General features: G+C 41.3%; 1 protein-coding gene across 2 annotated transcripts in view; it reads right to left on the reverse strand.

Annotated features, from left to right (window-relative positions):
- MYO3B (myosin IIIB) overlaps nucleotides 1-16135 on the reverse strand; it is a 499023-nt gene that overhangs the window by 231059 nt on the left and 251829 nt on the right. For both annotated transcript variants that reach the window (XM_032293013.1, XM_032293014.1), the window contains exons 17-22: nucleotides 14083-14209; nucleotides 13066-13276; nucleotides 11943-12090; nucleotides 10217-10370; nucleotides 8896-8984; nucleotides 6410-6539 (exon numbers count right to left, since the gene is read on the reverse strand). In XM_032293013.1, the coding sequence (XP_032148904.1) occupies nucleotides 6410-6539; nucleotides 8896-8984; nucleotides 10217-10370; nucleotides 11943-12090; nucleotides 13066-13276; nucleotides 14083-14209 (859 nt within the window). The remainder of the gene's footprint in view (nucleotides 1-6409; nucleotides 6540-8895; nucleotides 8985-10216; nucleotides 10371-11942; nucleotides 12091-13065; nucleotides 13277-14082; nucleotides 14210-16135) is intronic.

The following is a 16135-nucleotide window of genomic DNA, read 5'->3' on the forward strand; positions in this document are numbered from 1 at the left end:
AATATTGATTAAATAAATCACACAAGATCCAAATAAGTAGACATACCACGTCCATGGAATGGAATATTCAACATAGCAAGGTTGCCAATTCTTCCTAAATTCATTTTTAGATTTTATGCAATTCTAGTCAAAATCCCAGCAGGGCTTTTTATAGATACAGACAAGATGCATTTAAAATTTCTATGGAAAGACAAAGGAACTAGAATAGCCAAACCCATTTTGAAAAAGAAGAATAAAGTTGAAGGAATCATACTACTTGATTTTAAGACTTACTATAAATCTGCAATAATGTGGTATTGGTGAAGAGGTAGATACCTTGATCTATGAAACAGACCCACATAAATAATAACCAATTGATTTTTGACAATGCTGCAAAAGCAATTCAATGGAGAAGGGATAGTTATTCCAACAAATGGTTTTGAAACAACTGGGCACAGTTATGGAGAAAAAACATTAAAACACCTTAACCTCACATCTTAAACAAAAATTTACTCACACTGGATCCTAAATCTAAATCTAGAATATAAAAGTATTAATTGAGTACCTGTCCATACATAGCTATACACACAGATGCCTTGGGTGCACCCTGGCTCTCACTAGTCAGTCTTTAACACCCTTGTTCAAGTTTTTCTTTCTCACCCTAGAGTTGTGCTCTTCAGGAGCCCAGCCCAACCACTTACAGCAGTTCAGACCGGCATCATGAGCCATCCTCTGCTCAGCAGCCTGTCATCATTTCTTCCTCCTTATAACCTCCTCCTGCCCAAAGAGTTATTTCCTCCTTGTCCTATGGATTTAAACATCTAACTTCCACCTCCCTCTCATTTCCAGTGCTGTAGACTCTGGCTTAGAATGCCTCATTATTCCCAGACTGTCCAATTTTCTCTAGTCTCCTACTACAAACAAACACACACCAATCCAATAAGCTCTTCTTGGTTAAAAGAAGTCTTTCTTCATGTTAACCCATGACATTTCCCTGACTTTTCCTTCTATTTTTATTTGTATGGACATAGTTGTTATACAGCTTCACTTACGGATTTACATGCCTGTTCGGAATTTAGATTTTTTGCTCATCTTTTATCTATTTTGGGATTTAGCACTCTGGCCATTCTAGCTGGGACTTTGTTGTATTACTTCTAGAAATAACCTATGCATAGCACTGTATCTAGACAGATTCAAAATACATAATTATCTATTGACTGAAATACACTCCCAAACTGAATAGAAGTAGGCGTCTTTGTAAGGAGGAACTCACTCCCCAGGGCTCCCTGATGGTGCTGGGTCATCAGAGCCTCCATTTCAGGAACAGCCGGCACTATCCATGTCTGTGTCCCTGAAACTTTGTCACTTAGATTCAGCTCATCTGCCAGACCCTTTTGCTAAACTGTCAGGATAGAGCAACAGCCATGAGTGGAAACTGTAAACTGAGAGATGGTTACCAAAAGGCACTCTTAAGAGTTTAATTCATTTTGGGCATTACAGAATCAGGACTCGGAAAACTGACAGCAAAAGTTTCAGCAGTGGAAGTGGTATGAAAGCGTACGTGGGAGGTTTCCATCCAAAAAAGAGGAGCAAATAGAAGTCAAGAAAGAGATACTTTACTGGTGATTTTGACTGCAAATCAAATTCCAAGGGAGAGACCTGAGTCTTCAGACAGAAGAAAGCAATGAGGGTAAAACTCAGTTCTAGGTTCTGAAGCAAAAATCAAACTTTGAGGTTCAGAGAATGTTCCCTCTGGTGCTATTCTTATTTTTCCAAGTTCATAACTCCCTTAACACCCCAAACTACAAATTCATGATTCAAAGACAAAAGCGAATTTTCAAGTTCTTTTTGAAGCCCTCTTTCTTTCTCCCCGTGAGTCTTTTGAACTTTTCTGTCAGTGTAGAGTAGCAAGTGGAGCATTCCCCAAACAGGAAAATATGCCATGAAACCCTGTTATAACATCCTCCTTTTAATGTTTTCTATCTGGATCATTCAGTTTGAATAGTCCCAGCTGAAGGGTTAGAAAGCAGTGTTGCTGCTACTTCAAGTTTTCACACCTAAAATCTTCAGAGAATTTCCTATCAATAGAAAGTATTACAAAGAACATTTCATCAGGTCTGAAGTGGCCCATTTGCAGGCAAAAGGCTGGTTGCATAAGCATGAGAAGAGATCTGAGAGAATTCATATTGACTGTGGCTGCCTCCCTTCACCAGAACCTCACTGAGAACCTTGCAATGAGAGTGTGCCTCTCACGCACAGGCACCTCCACAGCAAGATGCAGCCGTGTGTCGGCAGAAGAAGGCTGCAGGTGGGCGGGTGTAGTGGCTCATGCCTGTAATCCCAGCACTTTGGGAGGCCAAGGTGGGAGGGTCAGGAAGTCGGGAGTTGGAGACCAGCCTGGCCAATACGGTGAAACCTCATCTCTACTAAAAATACAAAAATTAGCTTGAACCCAGGAGGCGGAGTTTGCAGTGAGCTGAGATCGCACCACTGCACACCAGCCTGGGCGACAGAGCAAGGCTGTATGTCAACAAAAAAAAAAAAAAAAAAAAGAAGGGGGCTGCAGAAACCTGGGAGGAGCCCTGTCTCCTGGCGACCTTGGGCCTCATTATTCCACTCCTTATGGTTTTTAATCTCCTCAGTACTTTGGAAACTGGGAGGTGGAAACAGGAAAATGCAACTTGGATTACTATATATGATTTTATATTATGATTGCACATATACACACAGAGGTTGATCCTTTCAACCTTGATAAGAAATTAAATCAAGCCCCAGTACAGTCATGCGCCATGTGACATTTTGGTCAACAATGGACTGCATATACACTGGTGGGTCCATCTTTGTACTGTACCTTTTCTATGTTTAGATATGTTTAGATACACAAATACTTGTTAGTATCTTACAACTAGCTACAACATTCAGTACAGTAACATACTGTACAGGTTTACAGCCTAAAAACAGTAGGCTATATCATTTAGGTTTGTGTAAGAACTCTATGATGTTGGCACAATGGAAATCACCTAACGATGCATTTGTCAGAATGCATTCCCATCATTAAGCTATGCATGACTATACTTTTTTTTGCATTAGGATAATACATCCTAATGAAGGGATTGTTACCTGCCTAGCAGCCCAGAGAGGAGGTAACCTGAAAGAACAGGAAAGTGAGCCTGCGACTCTCTGACACCTATTTTTGAAAGCAAAGGACAGTGGCAATCTATCTACCGGAAAACCTCAACTTAACTGTCAGGAATCCTTAGATAAAGAAATTAAAGTTTTTCTTTGCATTTAAAAAATGTTAATTATTTTCGGAGATGAAGGTGTCGCTGTGTTGCCCAGGCTGGCCTTGGACTCCTAGGCTCAAGTGATCCTCCTGTCTCAGCCTTCTGAGTAGCTGGGACTCTAGCCATGCACTACCACATCAAGCTTTATTTTCTTCACATTTTAAGGGATCTTCTCTATCTTTTGGGGAAAAATACCTCAACATTACTGTGACACAGAATGCACACACAGGAAAGTATGCAGAACATAAATGTACAGCATAGTAAATATAATGCGAACATCCACATAACCACAACTAAGATCAGGAGCCAGAGCACTGCCAATGTCTCTTATGGGTCTTCCTAATAAACGTTCTCCTCTTTTTCAGAATTCAGGAGTCCAACACTGGACCTCCTTTTATGTTTCGGGCTAATTGCCTCCAAGGTTTCCCAACTTTGATCTTTTTCTTCCTCCCTGTAGTTCATTTCTCAAAAGAGGTTTGCAAAGTAATTGCCCATAATATCTATGCTTATTGAACTAGTACTCCATTTAATTTTGATAAAACAATTAAAACAGGAAAAACTAAAATGACAAGAAAATGGTTTCCTATGCATTGAAAATATTAGCATATTCTTTTCCAAAGTGCCAGGATGTGTGGGAATCTCAAGATGGCACCTTCCCCTTCATGAAAGGAATATGCCTGAAACAAGCATTGGTGATTAACAGCACAACTTATTTCTGTCCAGTGAGGGTTCCCATCTTCAAAGGTTGTAACATGATAACCCCCAAAAATATAGACTATGAATGTTTTAAAGTTAGAAAAGTAATATTCTGACATTCAACATAGGATGCACAATCACATTACAATTGAGGTTTGAGGGCAACTACTGTCATAAGGAGAGCTAGTGCCCAATTCTATACAGAAAATGAAGGCAAAAGAAAGTTCTAGTTGAGGCCAGATGTGGTGGCTCACGCCTGTAATCCCAGCACTTTGGGAGGCCGAGGCGGGTGGATCATGAGGTCAAAAGATCGAGACTATCCTGGCCAACAAGGTGAAACCCCGTCTCTACTAAAAGTACAAAAAATGAGCCAGGTGTGGTGGTGCACACCTGTAGTCCCAGCTACTCAGGAGGCTGAAGCAGGAGAATTGCTTGAACCCAGGACGCAGAGGTTACAATAAGCTGAGATCACGCCACTGCACTCCAGCCTGGGTGACAGAGCAAGACTCCATCTCAAAAAAGAAAAAAAAAAGAAAAAAAAGAAAGATCTAGTTGGGTATGGTATGGCAAAGCCACAGTATCTTTACTGTTACATTCCCCTTGTTGCATAAACAGTACCTTATTACTAGAAGCTGTTCTATACATGTTTGTTGATTGAATTCATTCCTACATAAATAATTCCGCAAAAAGAAAACAGAATCATGCTTATTAGTTTTATGTTTGTGGCTTCTTAATTATACTCAAAATGTGGAGAATCCTAAGCTATGCTCTGGCTTAGGCTCTCAAAGGAAATTGCTATGCCTAATATACAGCTCAGGAATACTGGGAAGCTTATTGGTACATCACGTTTGTTTCTATTATCAAGTGCTGTGGAGTGTGGTTTCAGAACAAGATTCAGAAACAGTTACAAGACAAGCGAAAAGCTCTCTGGGAGGGGGAAGAAGGCAGCAGCAGCGGAGGCTATCTCTTTGTTCCCGTTCCTCCCACTGCCAGGCGAGTCGAGTGAGAACAGAGGCTGGCTGCAGGACCTTACCTTCTGCACAGCGCCACCTAGTGGTCCGGGCCATGAAATTCTTTTTATTTTGCCAAAGGTTGAAAAGTCGGAAATTCCAAAGTTGTGAACAGTTTTGACAAGTCGTAACTAATATTTACGGGAGGATGTAAATGCCAGCTGAAGAGTTATTTAGATAGATTTTGGAATCATCTAATAAGAGCATGTCCCCTATCAATAATGGCTGTCTCTTCACTTCTGTGCTGAAGTCGCCTGATGAAGAGTCTCCATCCCTGGGTCGCTGGTAAGGGAAAAACCAACCAGCTCTTTCCATACCTGCCCCGAGCTCCCGGGAGTCCATATTCAGTTACATCCTGGCTGCCTCAAGGAAGGTCTGGAATGGAAGCTGGAGGGCAGCCTTCTGATGGGCACTGCTGCTAGTTCTGCTTACTGGAGCGTGTTTGAAGAAAGAACCTGATTTCAACTTTCCTTCCAAGTTAAGACGAAGCAAAGGCTGGAGATTGTGGCTCTTTTTCTTAGCCAGGCTTTTCACTCCTCTGCAAGTTGCTAAAAATCAGATCTGGCAGCCAGTAAGAGGGATGTAGGAAGAAAGGAAGAGGAAATAGTGAACAATGAACAGTGATAAAGAGGTTTCTCTTCCTTTTTTTCTTAAAAGCATGCCCACGGCTATTTCCAGACCTAGCTTAAAAAACATAAAGCCCTTGAGAGCAGAGCTGTGAGAAGACTGAGCTGGCTGCCTAGCTAAAAGCAGCAGAATCCCAGGTAACTTTTAAAAGGTTGACTCAATTAGAACCCATTTGGAAAAACAGTTAAGACCTGGAAGTTCTGTTCTTTGGCCCTAGTTTCCTGCTTTTTTGGCATGAGGATGGACAGCAACTAAACAGAAGGTAACTGTAAGTAAGTAAAGGCCATGTATACAGGCCAGTGATGGATCTGCTGGTTAGGAGAGAGGTGGGGTGGGGTCATAACTAGGCAGAAATTGGACCAAGATGATCTTTGAGGAACCCCTGACCTCTGATACCTCTGATTCAGCACACTGCATTCACCTGGAATCACACACAAATAGAAATAATCTTCTTCCGGTTAAGTCGTGGTAAACGGAGACTATCCTAGAGTGCTTAGCATGAATTAATGATATCATATGGCTTTATAAACCGACGACTGCAAAGAAGGAAGAGAAAGTCTAAGAGTTGATGTTGTGGACCGTCTATGTATGTTTATGTGTGCATGTACATGTGTCTGTGTACACACCGATGCTGTGCAATTAAATTACAAAAGAAACAATCACTTTCCTTTTCTTGAATGTAGACCCTTACTCCTGCTTAAAGAAGCTCCGTGTTGGTGGTGCAGCCCTGGAAATATTTGGACACTAACTGGAAAATGCCACCTGATCTTGCAAAAGCATTAGGAGCAGGGCTACCAGAGGGCTCCCAGGTACCTGTTTTGGTCAGAGGGATTGAGAAGAGCTGCTGAAGAAGCTTGTTTTCTGATGTTCTCAGGACCACGACCACATCGGCAGGGAGAGTGTCTCTATTCTTCTCAAGAACCCCAGAAGCATCATATAATACCTGTAACATGAATAGTAAATGGCAAGTTAGCCAGGTCAACTCTCCATCAGTGGTGACATTGGCAAACTGTCTAGCCTGTCATTAACTGACCTCTGTGTACAGTGCATCTTGACATAGCCATGCTTTTATAGCTAGAGCACCAGATAAGGGGAAAAATTATGATTTTGACAGGCCAGTTTATCTTAATTCATTGTCTAGTGGTTTTTTGAAGAGTCCTATCAAAGATGAATCAATCAGAATAATTATTAAAATATATTAGACACCATGTGCAAAACATTCATCCTATGAGGTAAACACTATTATCATCTCCATTTTGCTGGTAGGCAGGTAGAGACTTAGGAAGAGGCTGAGTAATGTGCTCATGGTCACACATTTCACACGTGGTAGGTAGGCACCAAAATTCAGGCAGTTTGGCCCTATGCTCACAACTACTTTAAGTACTCTCACTGCCTCCCTAGGTCCTCATGAAATCTGAGTGATTACTCAAGGATGCTGAGTAGTTCTTGGTTCTCAGAACAGAGGGGATCCAGTTCAGATAAATTTTAAGGAACGCCCTCAGATAATTCCTTCTCTGCAAATAAGCTTTGAATGGCAAGTGAATGCAGCAAAAACACAGAGTCAAGAAAAAAAAAAGTTTTTCCCCTAAAATCAAGAAAGGAAAAGAGAATCAAGAAGAGGGCTGGGTGGGAAATAGGTCCAAAAGGACAGTGAGATGGAGAGAGAGGTGGGAGGAAGAGACAAGAATGGGAGGCAGAAAAGAGGAACAGGGAGGAGAATCAGGGTAGACAGGGGTATTTCAGACTCTGAGGAGGACATTAATATGCTAAGGTAAATGAAATATTTAAGGGCAAAAACTGAAATACAATTTCTTTCTTTTTTTTTTTTTTGAGATGGAGTCTTGCTCTGTTGCTCAGGCTGGAGTGTACTGGCACAATCTCGGCTCACTGTGACCTCCGCCTTCTGGGTATAAGCAATTCTCCTGCCTCAGCTTCCTGGGTAGCTGGGATTACAGGCACATGCCACAATGCCCAGCTAATTTTTTTTTTTTGAGACAGAGTCTTACTCTGATGCCAGGTGCCAGGCTGGAGTGCAGTGGTGCGATTTCAGCTCACTGCAACCTCTGCCTCCTGGGTTCAAGCAATTCTCCTGCCTCAGCCTCATGAGTAGCTGGGACTACAGGCATGCACCACCGCACCCAGCGAATTTTTGTATTTTAGTGGAGACAGGGTTTCACTATGTTGGCCAGGATGGTCTCAATCTCTTGACCTTGTGATCCACCCACCTCAGCCTCCCAAAGTGCTGGGATTTCAGGCATGAGGCACCACACCCGGCCTATGCCTGGCCAATTTTTTTGTATTTTTAGTAGAGACAAGTTTCCACCATATTGGCCAAGCTGGTCTTGAACTCCTGACCTCACGTGATCCGCCCACCTCAGCCTCCCAAAATGCTAGAAGTATAGGCATGAGCCACCGCACCCAGCCTGAATTACAATTTCTAACAAAGATTCAAAATACATACCGTAAAGTATTAGGTGGAGAAAAAACAATCCCCTTCCCTTGTACTAGAATTTCCTAATATCCAGTTAGGAAAATTAGTTCCAATGCCATGATAGAAATATGAAAGACAATTTCAATACATCTTAAATCAATAAAATAATCAAAAATGCCTTCTATGGACTCTTACCTATTTTTTGGACCTACAGCCTCAGCAGACTCCAGAGGAGCCAATCAGCGATAATTTAAATGGCTCCTTTGGGAATAACATCAGCAAGTAGCTTGTGGTTATAGGATAGGGAATTTCCTGAATCTGTCACTAATCTGCTTCAGGAACTTGAAATTGAGACTGAGGTATCATGTATGAAAAGTGGAAATTTCAGTTAAGTTGTAAGCGCTTAACATCTGGATAATAATGTGAATTGTTTTTCTTTTCATCTGGATACTTTCAGTCCCCTTAGACATATGATTAAAGTACTAAAAATTGAGCCCCACTGTGATATTAACCTTCCTCCATTACCTACATGTCACCAAATGACTTTAGAATGTGAACATTTACCTCTAAACACTGCAAAAAGCTGTAATATGTTTTCTTTCTGGAGAGCTGTCAGTTATCGGCCAAACCTCAGGTGAGAAGCAGATGGCGACTCTGTGGGCCACCCCAGTGAGAAACTGCTTCTATGCCAGGGGCAACTTTCTGTGAGCAGCACCACTGAGAAACTTTAAGGATTATGATTAGGTATTCAGGAAGAATTGAAAGGAGAAAGAAATCTGTAAGCAATTTCATGAGCAGCACAGACAGGGTAATAAAGACACTTACGCTTTGTCAAATTTGAGTCTAATAACTGTCACACTGGCCTCACCTTTCCAGCATAATGCTGAATGCCAAAGCACAGCTCCACTCCTTTGGGCCTCCAGAAGTATTTGCATCGTAGATTATCTTCAAATTTATCTGTGTGGATTTTTACGTTGGAGAGTTACAATGTGAATTATTTCCTCTTTCAAACAAAAACTTGTTCCTGGAACCATGAGTGACTCAGAATAAGGGCTTTCAGAATAAGGCCTTGGCTTTCAGAATAAGGCCTTGGCTTTCAGAATAAGGCCTTGATATTAACAAGGGTAGAGCAAGATCATTGATATGATGGGCATTTATCCTTACATCCTTGTTTAGTTGTGTAGTGTTGTCTTTAGTCAGGCTGTGCTCTAAGATCGTATGTTGTCCTGCTGTTTCTAAGAACTCCTAGCATGGACACTGATGTCATCGGAGGCCCTGCCAGTTAGTTTTAGAACCATGACGATATCCCACAGAAGGCAGAGGACCCTTGTTTAAACTCACCTGGACACCTTTTGACAATATTATATATCAAAGAAAACCACTGAGGGTTACAATTTCAACTCATAAAAGTGAATCTCTGCCACAAATCAATTTTCCGTCTGGGGAAAAGGCTTGAAACTTTTTGCTCCTCCTTTAACACACAGTTTCTGCTATTGCTGTGGTTGAAAGCCTACTAGGTGTGAGAAACCACTAAGCACTAATGGCCTGGAAAGACTGAGGCTTCATTGACCCAGCCACCTCACAATCTAAGTGAGGAATAAAGGTTGTGAAAAACACTGAAGATTCCAGAGGAATAGGGTACAGAATAGAGGAGAGGGCCTCTGATGTCAGAAGGAAGTGCCCTATATTCATCTTATAGATAACAGTAACCTAATGAGAAGGTGGCTTCAGAAAGACTAAACTAGCTGGGAGGTCCAGGGTATATGGCGAAGGTAGGAGCCTGGAAGCCAGGAGGCTGGAAATGGCTTCTGTGTCAAATCAGATTAGAGGTGGATGGGGGTCCAGGCGAAGACATGAGTTGGGGGCACACAAAGGAGAAGCAAACATTGGCTATAGGAAAGAAGAGAGAGGACGCTATAAAAATGATATCAACATAGGCTAACGCTAATCATGTTGGCAGGAATAGGAAAGTGGGAAGGGGTTAGGAATAGTGATGTGTTTGCTTTAAGACTCAAATTCTACCAGCACATTTCAATTCAATTAAAAAGAAGGCCTGTATTCTTACAGCCCACCACGTAGACAAAATATAGGCAAAATAGGAAAGGTAAATTTATTAAAGCACACTCAATTGATGACATGAGCCAAGTTTTGTTCTAAATGTATATGTCTTTTTCTCAGAAGGTACCTACCAACCAGGGTCTGGTCAGTTGCTTGGGGAAACCGACTTTCCTCGTCCAAAAGCGCAAGCAGTCCCAGGGGTTTCTGAAGGAACATGTCCAAGAGTGGGCGGTTGTCCTCATATTCCACGGGTATAGCATCAATGCCTTCATTCTGATATTCTATCTGGAGGGAAATAGATTGTGAATCTCTCTAGCCCGAAACTAGTCTTGATACCACCAGGATACTTTGTCATGGACTTTCTGGGTTAGGCAATACTGAATGCATGTGGAAAGCAGGATATGTTTTATGTGTATAGTAAAGGAGTCTTCTGTATACCATTGAGGCTATGCATTTAAATCTGACTTACGAGTGGCCTATGGCAGGCAGCAAAACCTAGCAAAACTCTCTCTCAAACGTGGACTTGGTAACTTATCATTTAGAAACTAACATACAAGGGGCCAGGTGTGGTGGCTCATGCTTGTAATCATAGCACTTTGGGAGGTCAAGGTGTGTGGATCGCAAGGTCAGGAGATCGAGACAATCCTGCCTAACACGGTGAAATGCCATCTCTACTAAAAATACAAAAAATTAGCTGGGTGTGGTGACATGCTCCTGTAATCCCAGCTATTCAAGAGGCTGAGGCAGGAGAATCACCTGAACCTGGGAGGCGGAAGTCACAATGAGCTGAGATTGCGCCACTGCACTCCAGCCTGGGCAACAGAGTGAAACTCTGTCTCAAAAACAAACAAATGTACAAGGAAGTAAAGCTGAAAAAAATTTGTTTTGGTGACACATATGGTTTAAGCCAAGAAGAGAAATTTCTCTTCTGCAAGGAATTCTACAAAGGAGTCATCTAGGGTTGGAAAACTAGAAAAACTCCAGATTACCAAGGAAATAAATGGAAGGAACATGGACTGAAACGAGACTGGACTGGGAGAGGAGTGCTGTACAGATTTATCCAGCTCCAGTGAGAAAAGCAACGCTGATATTTTTACTAAATGTCTTTGTGTCTATCTAATCACAGTTTAGTTTGTGTGCCCTCACGCCTGCATTAAAACAATTATCCCTGTATCCAAGAGTTTTGGCCAGAATGTTTCATTATTATAACTATTTCATACAGAAGAGAGTCTTAGGGTTTAAGTAAAGGTTGGGGTTGAACAGACTGCCCACAGGCTGCTGCCCAGGAAAAGAGCCCCCATCCCTTGGGTCCACTAGTTTCTCACTATGTCTTATTTATTATTAAACTCATAGAGGGAAGATTTCCATTTCTAGAAAACCAAGAACACATCTTACTCCTCCCTGGAGATACCCTTCCAGTTAGGGTGGGATCTGGCACATAGGAGACAGGGAACAGGGAGGGCCAGTGTAGCAGTTAAGAACTTAGTCCTGAATTCAAGGTCATCCTGTGTCATTTTGAACACAATCATAGATATTGGTTAATTAAGTAGAAGGGACACAGCAATATGCAAAAATGCATATTGCTCTTTTCAGCAATATGCTCAAAAGAATTTTGGTGCAAGATTTAAATGAGTAACTTGTCACCAGCTCCACTCAAGTGAGGAAATATACCTTTCCACAGAAATCAATATCTCTTTTTTTTCAGACAAATTTAGACTATTTAGCCAGGACTGCTTCACCCTATTTCCTCTCTAGAGTCTTTTACCTGTTAATCTACAGGGTTTCTGCTGCAAATTGTGGGCAGCTTGGAGACACCTTTTCCCCATCAAGTTTAGTTACTTCAGAGTTCAGTATTACCTGCTCAAGAGCAAAAATGTGCTGATTGAAATAGTACTGGATTTGTTCATTGGCAATGTTTATGCAGAGCTGCTCAAATGAATTTCTCAGAAAATTCTCGAATCCAAAGATATCCAAGATCCCCACATTCATTCCATCTTCTGCACTACTGCACGACAGAGAAGAATGAAACTCTTCAGAATAGGAAACGCCCATCTCAAGATGATGAGAATATATGTGCACAAGTGTGTATCAACCCGAGCACCCAATTCACCCACTGATGGAAAGGGCATCCTGCCACCCCTAAGAAGCAGTTTATGTCTTAAACTATTTGTTCCTTTATCTTTCAACAGTATTTTCAACTTCTTTTTTAAGCAGTAGAATCCTTTAAATTCTTACTGAGAAACTTCATATATAAAATAGATTGTGTAAAGTCCCTTTGTTTGAAGGGATTGCAGCTGTTGCTTATTTATTCTCCCACCCATCTGCCCACAAAGGTAACTGGAAGAGTACTCTTCAGAATTGATGTGGTGAATTCTTTCCCAGTATAGGAAACCCCTATGCTTAGGAAAGAGCAAGAAAAAGCAGTTGAAGAAGTAGGAAAAATAATGTAAGATATTGTGCTTTAAAAATGTTCATAAAATGTCTCTTTGATTCTGAAAACAACACCATGAAGAGGATATTATTATCCTCATTTTACAGGTGAGAAAATGGGCTTACAACATGCAGCTAATTAAAACCCATTTATGCTCGGTGTTCCATTATTGGAACGCTAAGCATATGGAGTTATTTACATCCTACTGCTCAAGGTCAACACCAAGGTCTGATTGCAAAAATTCAAAAAATTGCAACCTCAGGCATGAATAGGTTAAACTGTAGAAATTGGGTGCAAACCCAGTTTGTCCAGCTCCCAGCCAAGACTATTCTCTCAAATACTACACTTTAGTGGCTCCTTCAGTCATTTGCCTCCTGGGTACAAATCCTTTGAGTCTCCTGGATCTCACCTGTGTCTTCTAAAAGAAAAGGCCTGAAAGCTTTAATAAAGAAAACCCCAGAGAGGACCCAATGCTTCCTTTTGCAAACGCTAAGAGATGGTTAGGTCAATGACAGCTCTCTCGAGCCCTCTGCTCTCTGAGGAACTTGCCATATGTTTTTGTCTGGCTGCAGGAGTGTGTTAATGCGATTCACGATCCAGCTGAAGAGCCTCCCATACAGGGCTTTGGACATGGCATCTCGAACGTCTGCAGCCCTGTCTACGGTGTTGGCACGGATGATGGTCTCGCCCCGGGTGACCACACAGTGGGAGGTGAGGGCCTCCTGGAGCTCTTCCGGGCTGATGCACAGAACAGAGGCAGCTGAAACAAAGAGTAAGGATGACACAGAACATAGCCAGACCTTCATTCAGTCAGTCTGTCAGCATTTATTCAACATCTACTATGTGCCAGACTCCATCCTGGTACTTTAGACTCAAAGATAAACAAACTAGGACCCTAACCCCAAGAAGCTTCCAGCCTGACATAGTATCTCTCAAACTGTTCTGAAAGCTCTTACTTCATAGATGCTTGATGAAGAAAAGGAAGAGGAGGTGGTCTTTTGACCAGTAAGTTGGAGAAATAGCTGCAGACTGTATTCTACCCTTAGACAGTCACAAAAGACATTCGTATATAAAAGGCCCTAAAATGACCTACAGTTTAACACAAAAAGGGTTTTATTTTATTTAAATCAGTTTATTTTTCATAATTGAGGATTCTTACTCATTGTGCCACCATAATTACCTGTGGAACTTTAAAAATTAACAGGTGCCTGGTTTCTCTCTGTATATGCTGATTTAGTGGATTCAGAGATTCAGAATAGGTCCAACCTCCTGTATTTTTTTCAGTTTGTAGATGATTTTTGAAAAACAGCCAAGGCTGAAAACCACTGCTCAAAATTACCTGTCATAGAATTATTTCCTGCAGAACACTAGCAGCTAATGGAAGGAACACTGGTGTTCCACAGGACACCCTTGGGGAAACACTAGTTGGTGAAAACATCCAGAGCCATTAGAAGGACCAGCAAATGCTGCACTGTATTTTACAGAGTCTTATAAAACTACCAAAGTAAAAGAAGCATGTGCTTTGGCAACGACACAGCACACAAATATCAAATATCAAATAATTACCATTTTGCAAAGCTTCAGCATTGGGCACCTCACTTTTATCAGTTTGATGCTGAGAGGAAATAGCTGCAAACTCAATGTTCCCAATATTCAAAATCCCAGCCAAAATTCTGTACACTGAGTGTACCTCCTGAAAAGAACACCAAGAACCATGTATGAAGGTCATTGCCAAACAAACTAATGAACCACTAGACCTATGGTGGAAACTACTAGTTGTCTACCAAAGTCCATTCTCCCTCTTTTCCTGGATACACAGTCAAATGTCCCAAACGCCTTTGCAGTTAGAGGTCATCATTTAACTAAATTTTAACAATGAAGCAAGCGGAATGATGTGGGTCACTTCTGGGCCCAGGCTCATAAGTGTGAGCACGCATCCTCCACACTTTTCCTTCTCATTATTGCCTGCTGGAACTCCCAGCAACCCAGCCTCAACCATGCCACTGATGAGGACGCCTTAGACCAACAATTGCATTAACGGAGTTGCTCTGCAACCTGAACCTCTTACCTTGAAATGGTTATTAAGAGATAACTAATCTTCTTTGTTCTTTAAGCCACTTTTAGCCTTTTACCCTAACACCAGTTCCCAAATTCAGGTATGATCTTTTGTTCAAAGCAAGAGAAGAGCTGTTCCCTTAACCTCTTTTGAATATTGCTTTTATGAAATAGTTGGGAAGACATTCATTCATGGCTCCTAGAACATTTTAAAGTTAAATAATGGAATATATAGTTATGAAGTCAGGATATATTTTGAAAGACTCACTAGAAATTCTCTGTGATAATTGTCTGTGATGTTATATTTTTATATAACAAGAAATATCCTTTTTTTTTGACATAGAGTCTTGCTCTGTCATCCAGGCTGGAGTGCAGTGGAGTGATCTCAGCTCACTGCAACCCCCCACTCCTGGGTTCAAGTGATTATCCTGCCTCAGCCTTCCGAGTAGCTGGGATTACAGGCACAAACCACTACACCCAGCTCTTTTTTGTATTTTTCGTAAAGATGGAGTTTCACCATGTTGGCGGAACTCCTGATCTCAGGTGATTTGCCTGCCTCAGCCTCCCAAAGTGTTGGGATTATAGGCATAAGCCACCACGCCTGGCCAACAATTGACTTTTGAACAACACAGGTTGGAACTGCACAGGTCCTTTTATACACAGATACTTTTCAACCAAACAAGGATTAAAAATACAGTATTCACAAGATGTGAAACCGACAATACACAGAGAGCTGACTTGAAGTAAATTGTAAGACACCCAGCTGGTTCCAGACAATTTGTTGGTATGAGAGAGAAAAACCCACATATTTGGTGTCAGAAATGTGAGTAAAAACAGCTCCGATTATCTAAACCCTATTTTTATATTGAAAGTTGAATACACATGTAGCATTAGTGGTAAAAAGAAATTAAAGTACATTTACTTATTTAAAAATTTACATTTTCTATATGTGAGACAACAAAATATATAGCCAGGAATATTTTGCATTTTATGCTTATAGATAGAGAAAAGTGCTTTCACAAGAAATACTCGGGCAGGTAATTCGATTTAGTACTCTACAGAGCAGCAAACGAACAGAAACTGTCACTAGACCACTGATAAAGTATTGCCTCACAAATTGCAACTTCCTGTAAACATTACTCAGTAAAGCCAAAAAAAGAAACACAGACTATGATAGTGACATCTGCTGGATGCCTGATAATGCTACAAAGACACATGAAGGTTTTAAACTAGGTTTCGACAACAGATAAACGTTATTCTCCCAACTTCTAAATCAAAGGCAAGCTGTCATGTTTTTTACTTTAATAATCGTTGTTTAATCACCCAACTTAAGAGTGGCTAAGGAGAACACCTACTAAATAGGTTATCTGGGACTTGCTTGGATTTAACATGACAGCACCTCATTACTTTGATCAATACAGTGTGAGGCTTGCTCACTCACTGAGCAACTTCCCACAGAGGCAGATCGCAGGAGTAAAACAGAGACTCTTGCAGTGAGTTCTACATCAGCTGTTTCCATATCCAGTTATCTCAAGAGGTTATCCGAAACTCTCAGTACTCTCAG

This window comes from Sapajus apella, unplaced genomic scaffold (genome assembly GCF_009761245.1).
Source record: "Sapajus apella isolate SASKATOON/1434 unplaced genomic scaffold, GSC_monkey_1.0 scaffold28, whole genome shotgun sequence".
In the NCBI taxonomy this organism is placed as follows: domain Eukaryota; kingdom Metazoa; phylum Chordata; class Mammalia; order Primates; family Cebidae; genus Sapajus; species Sapajus apella.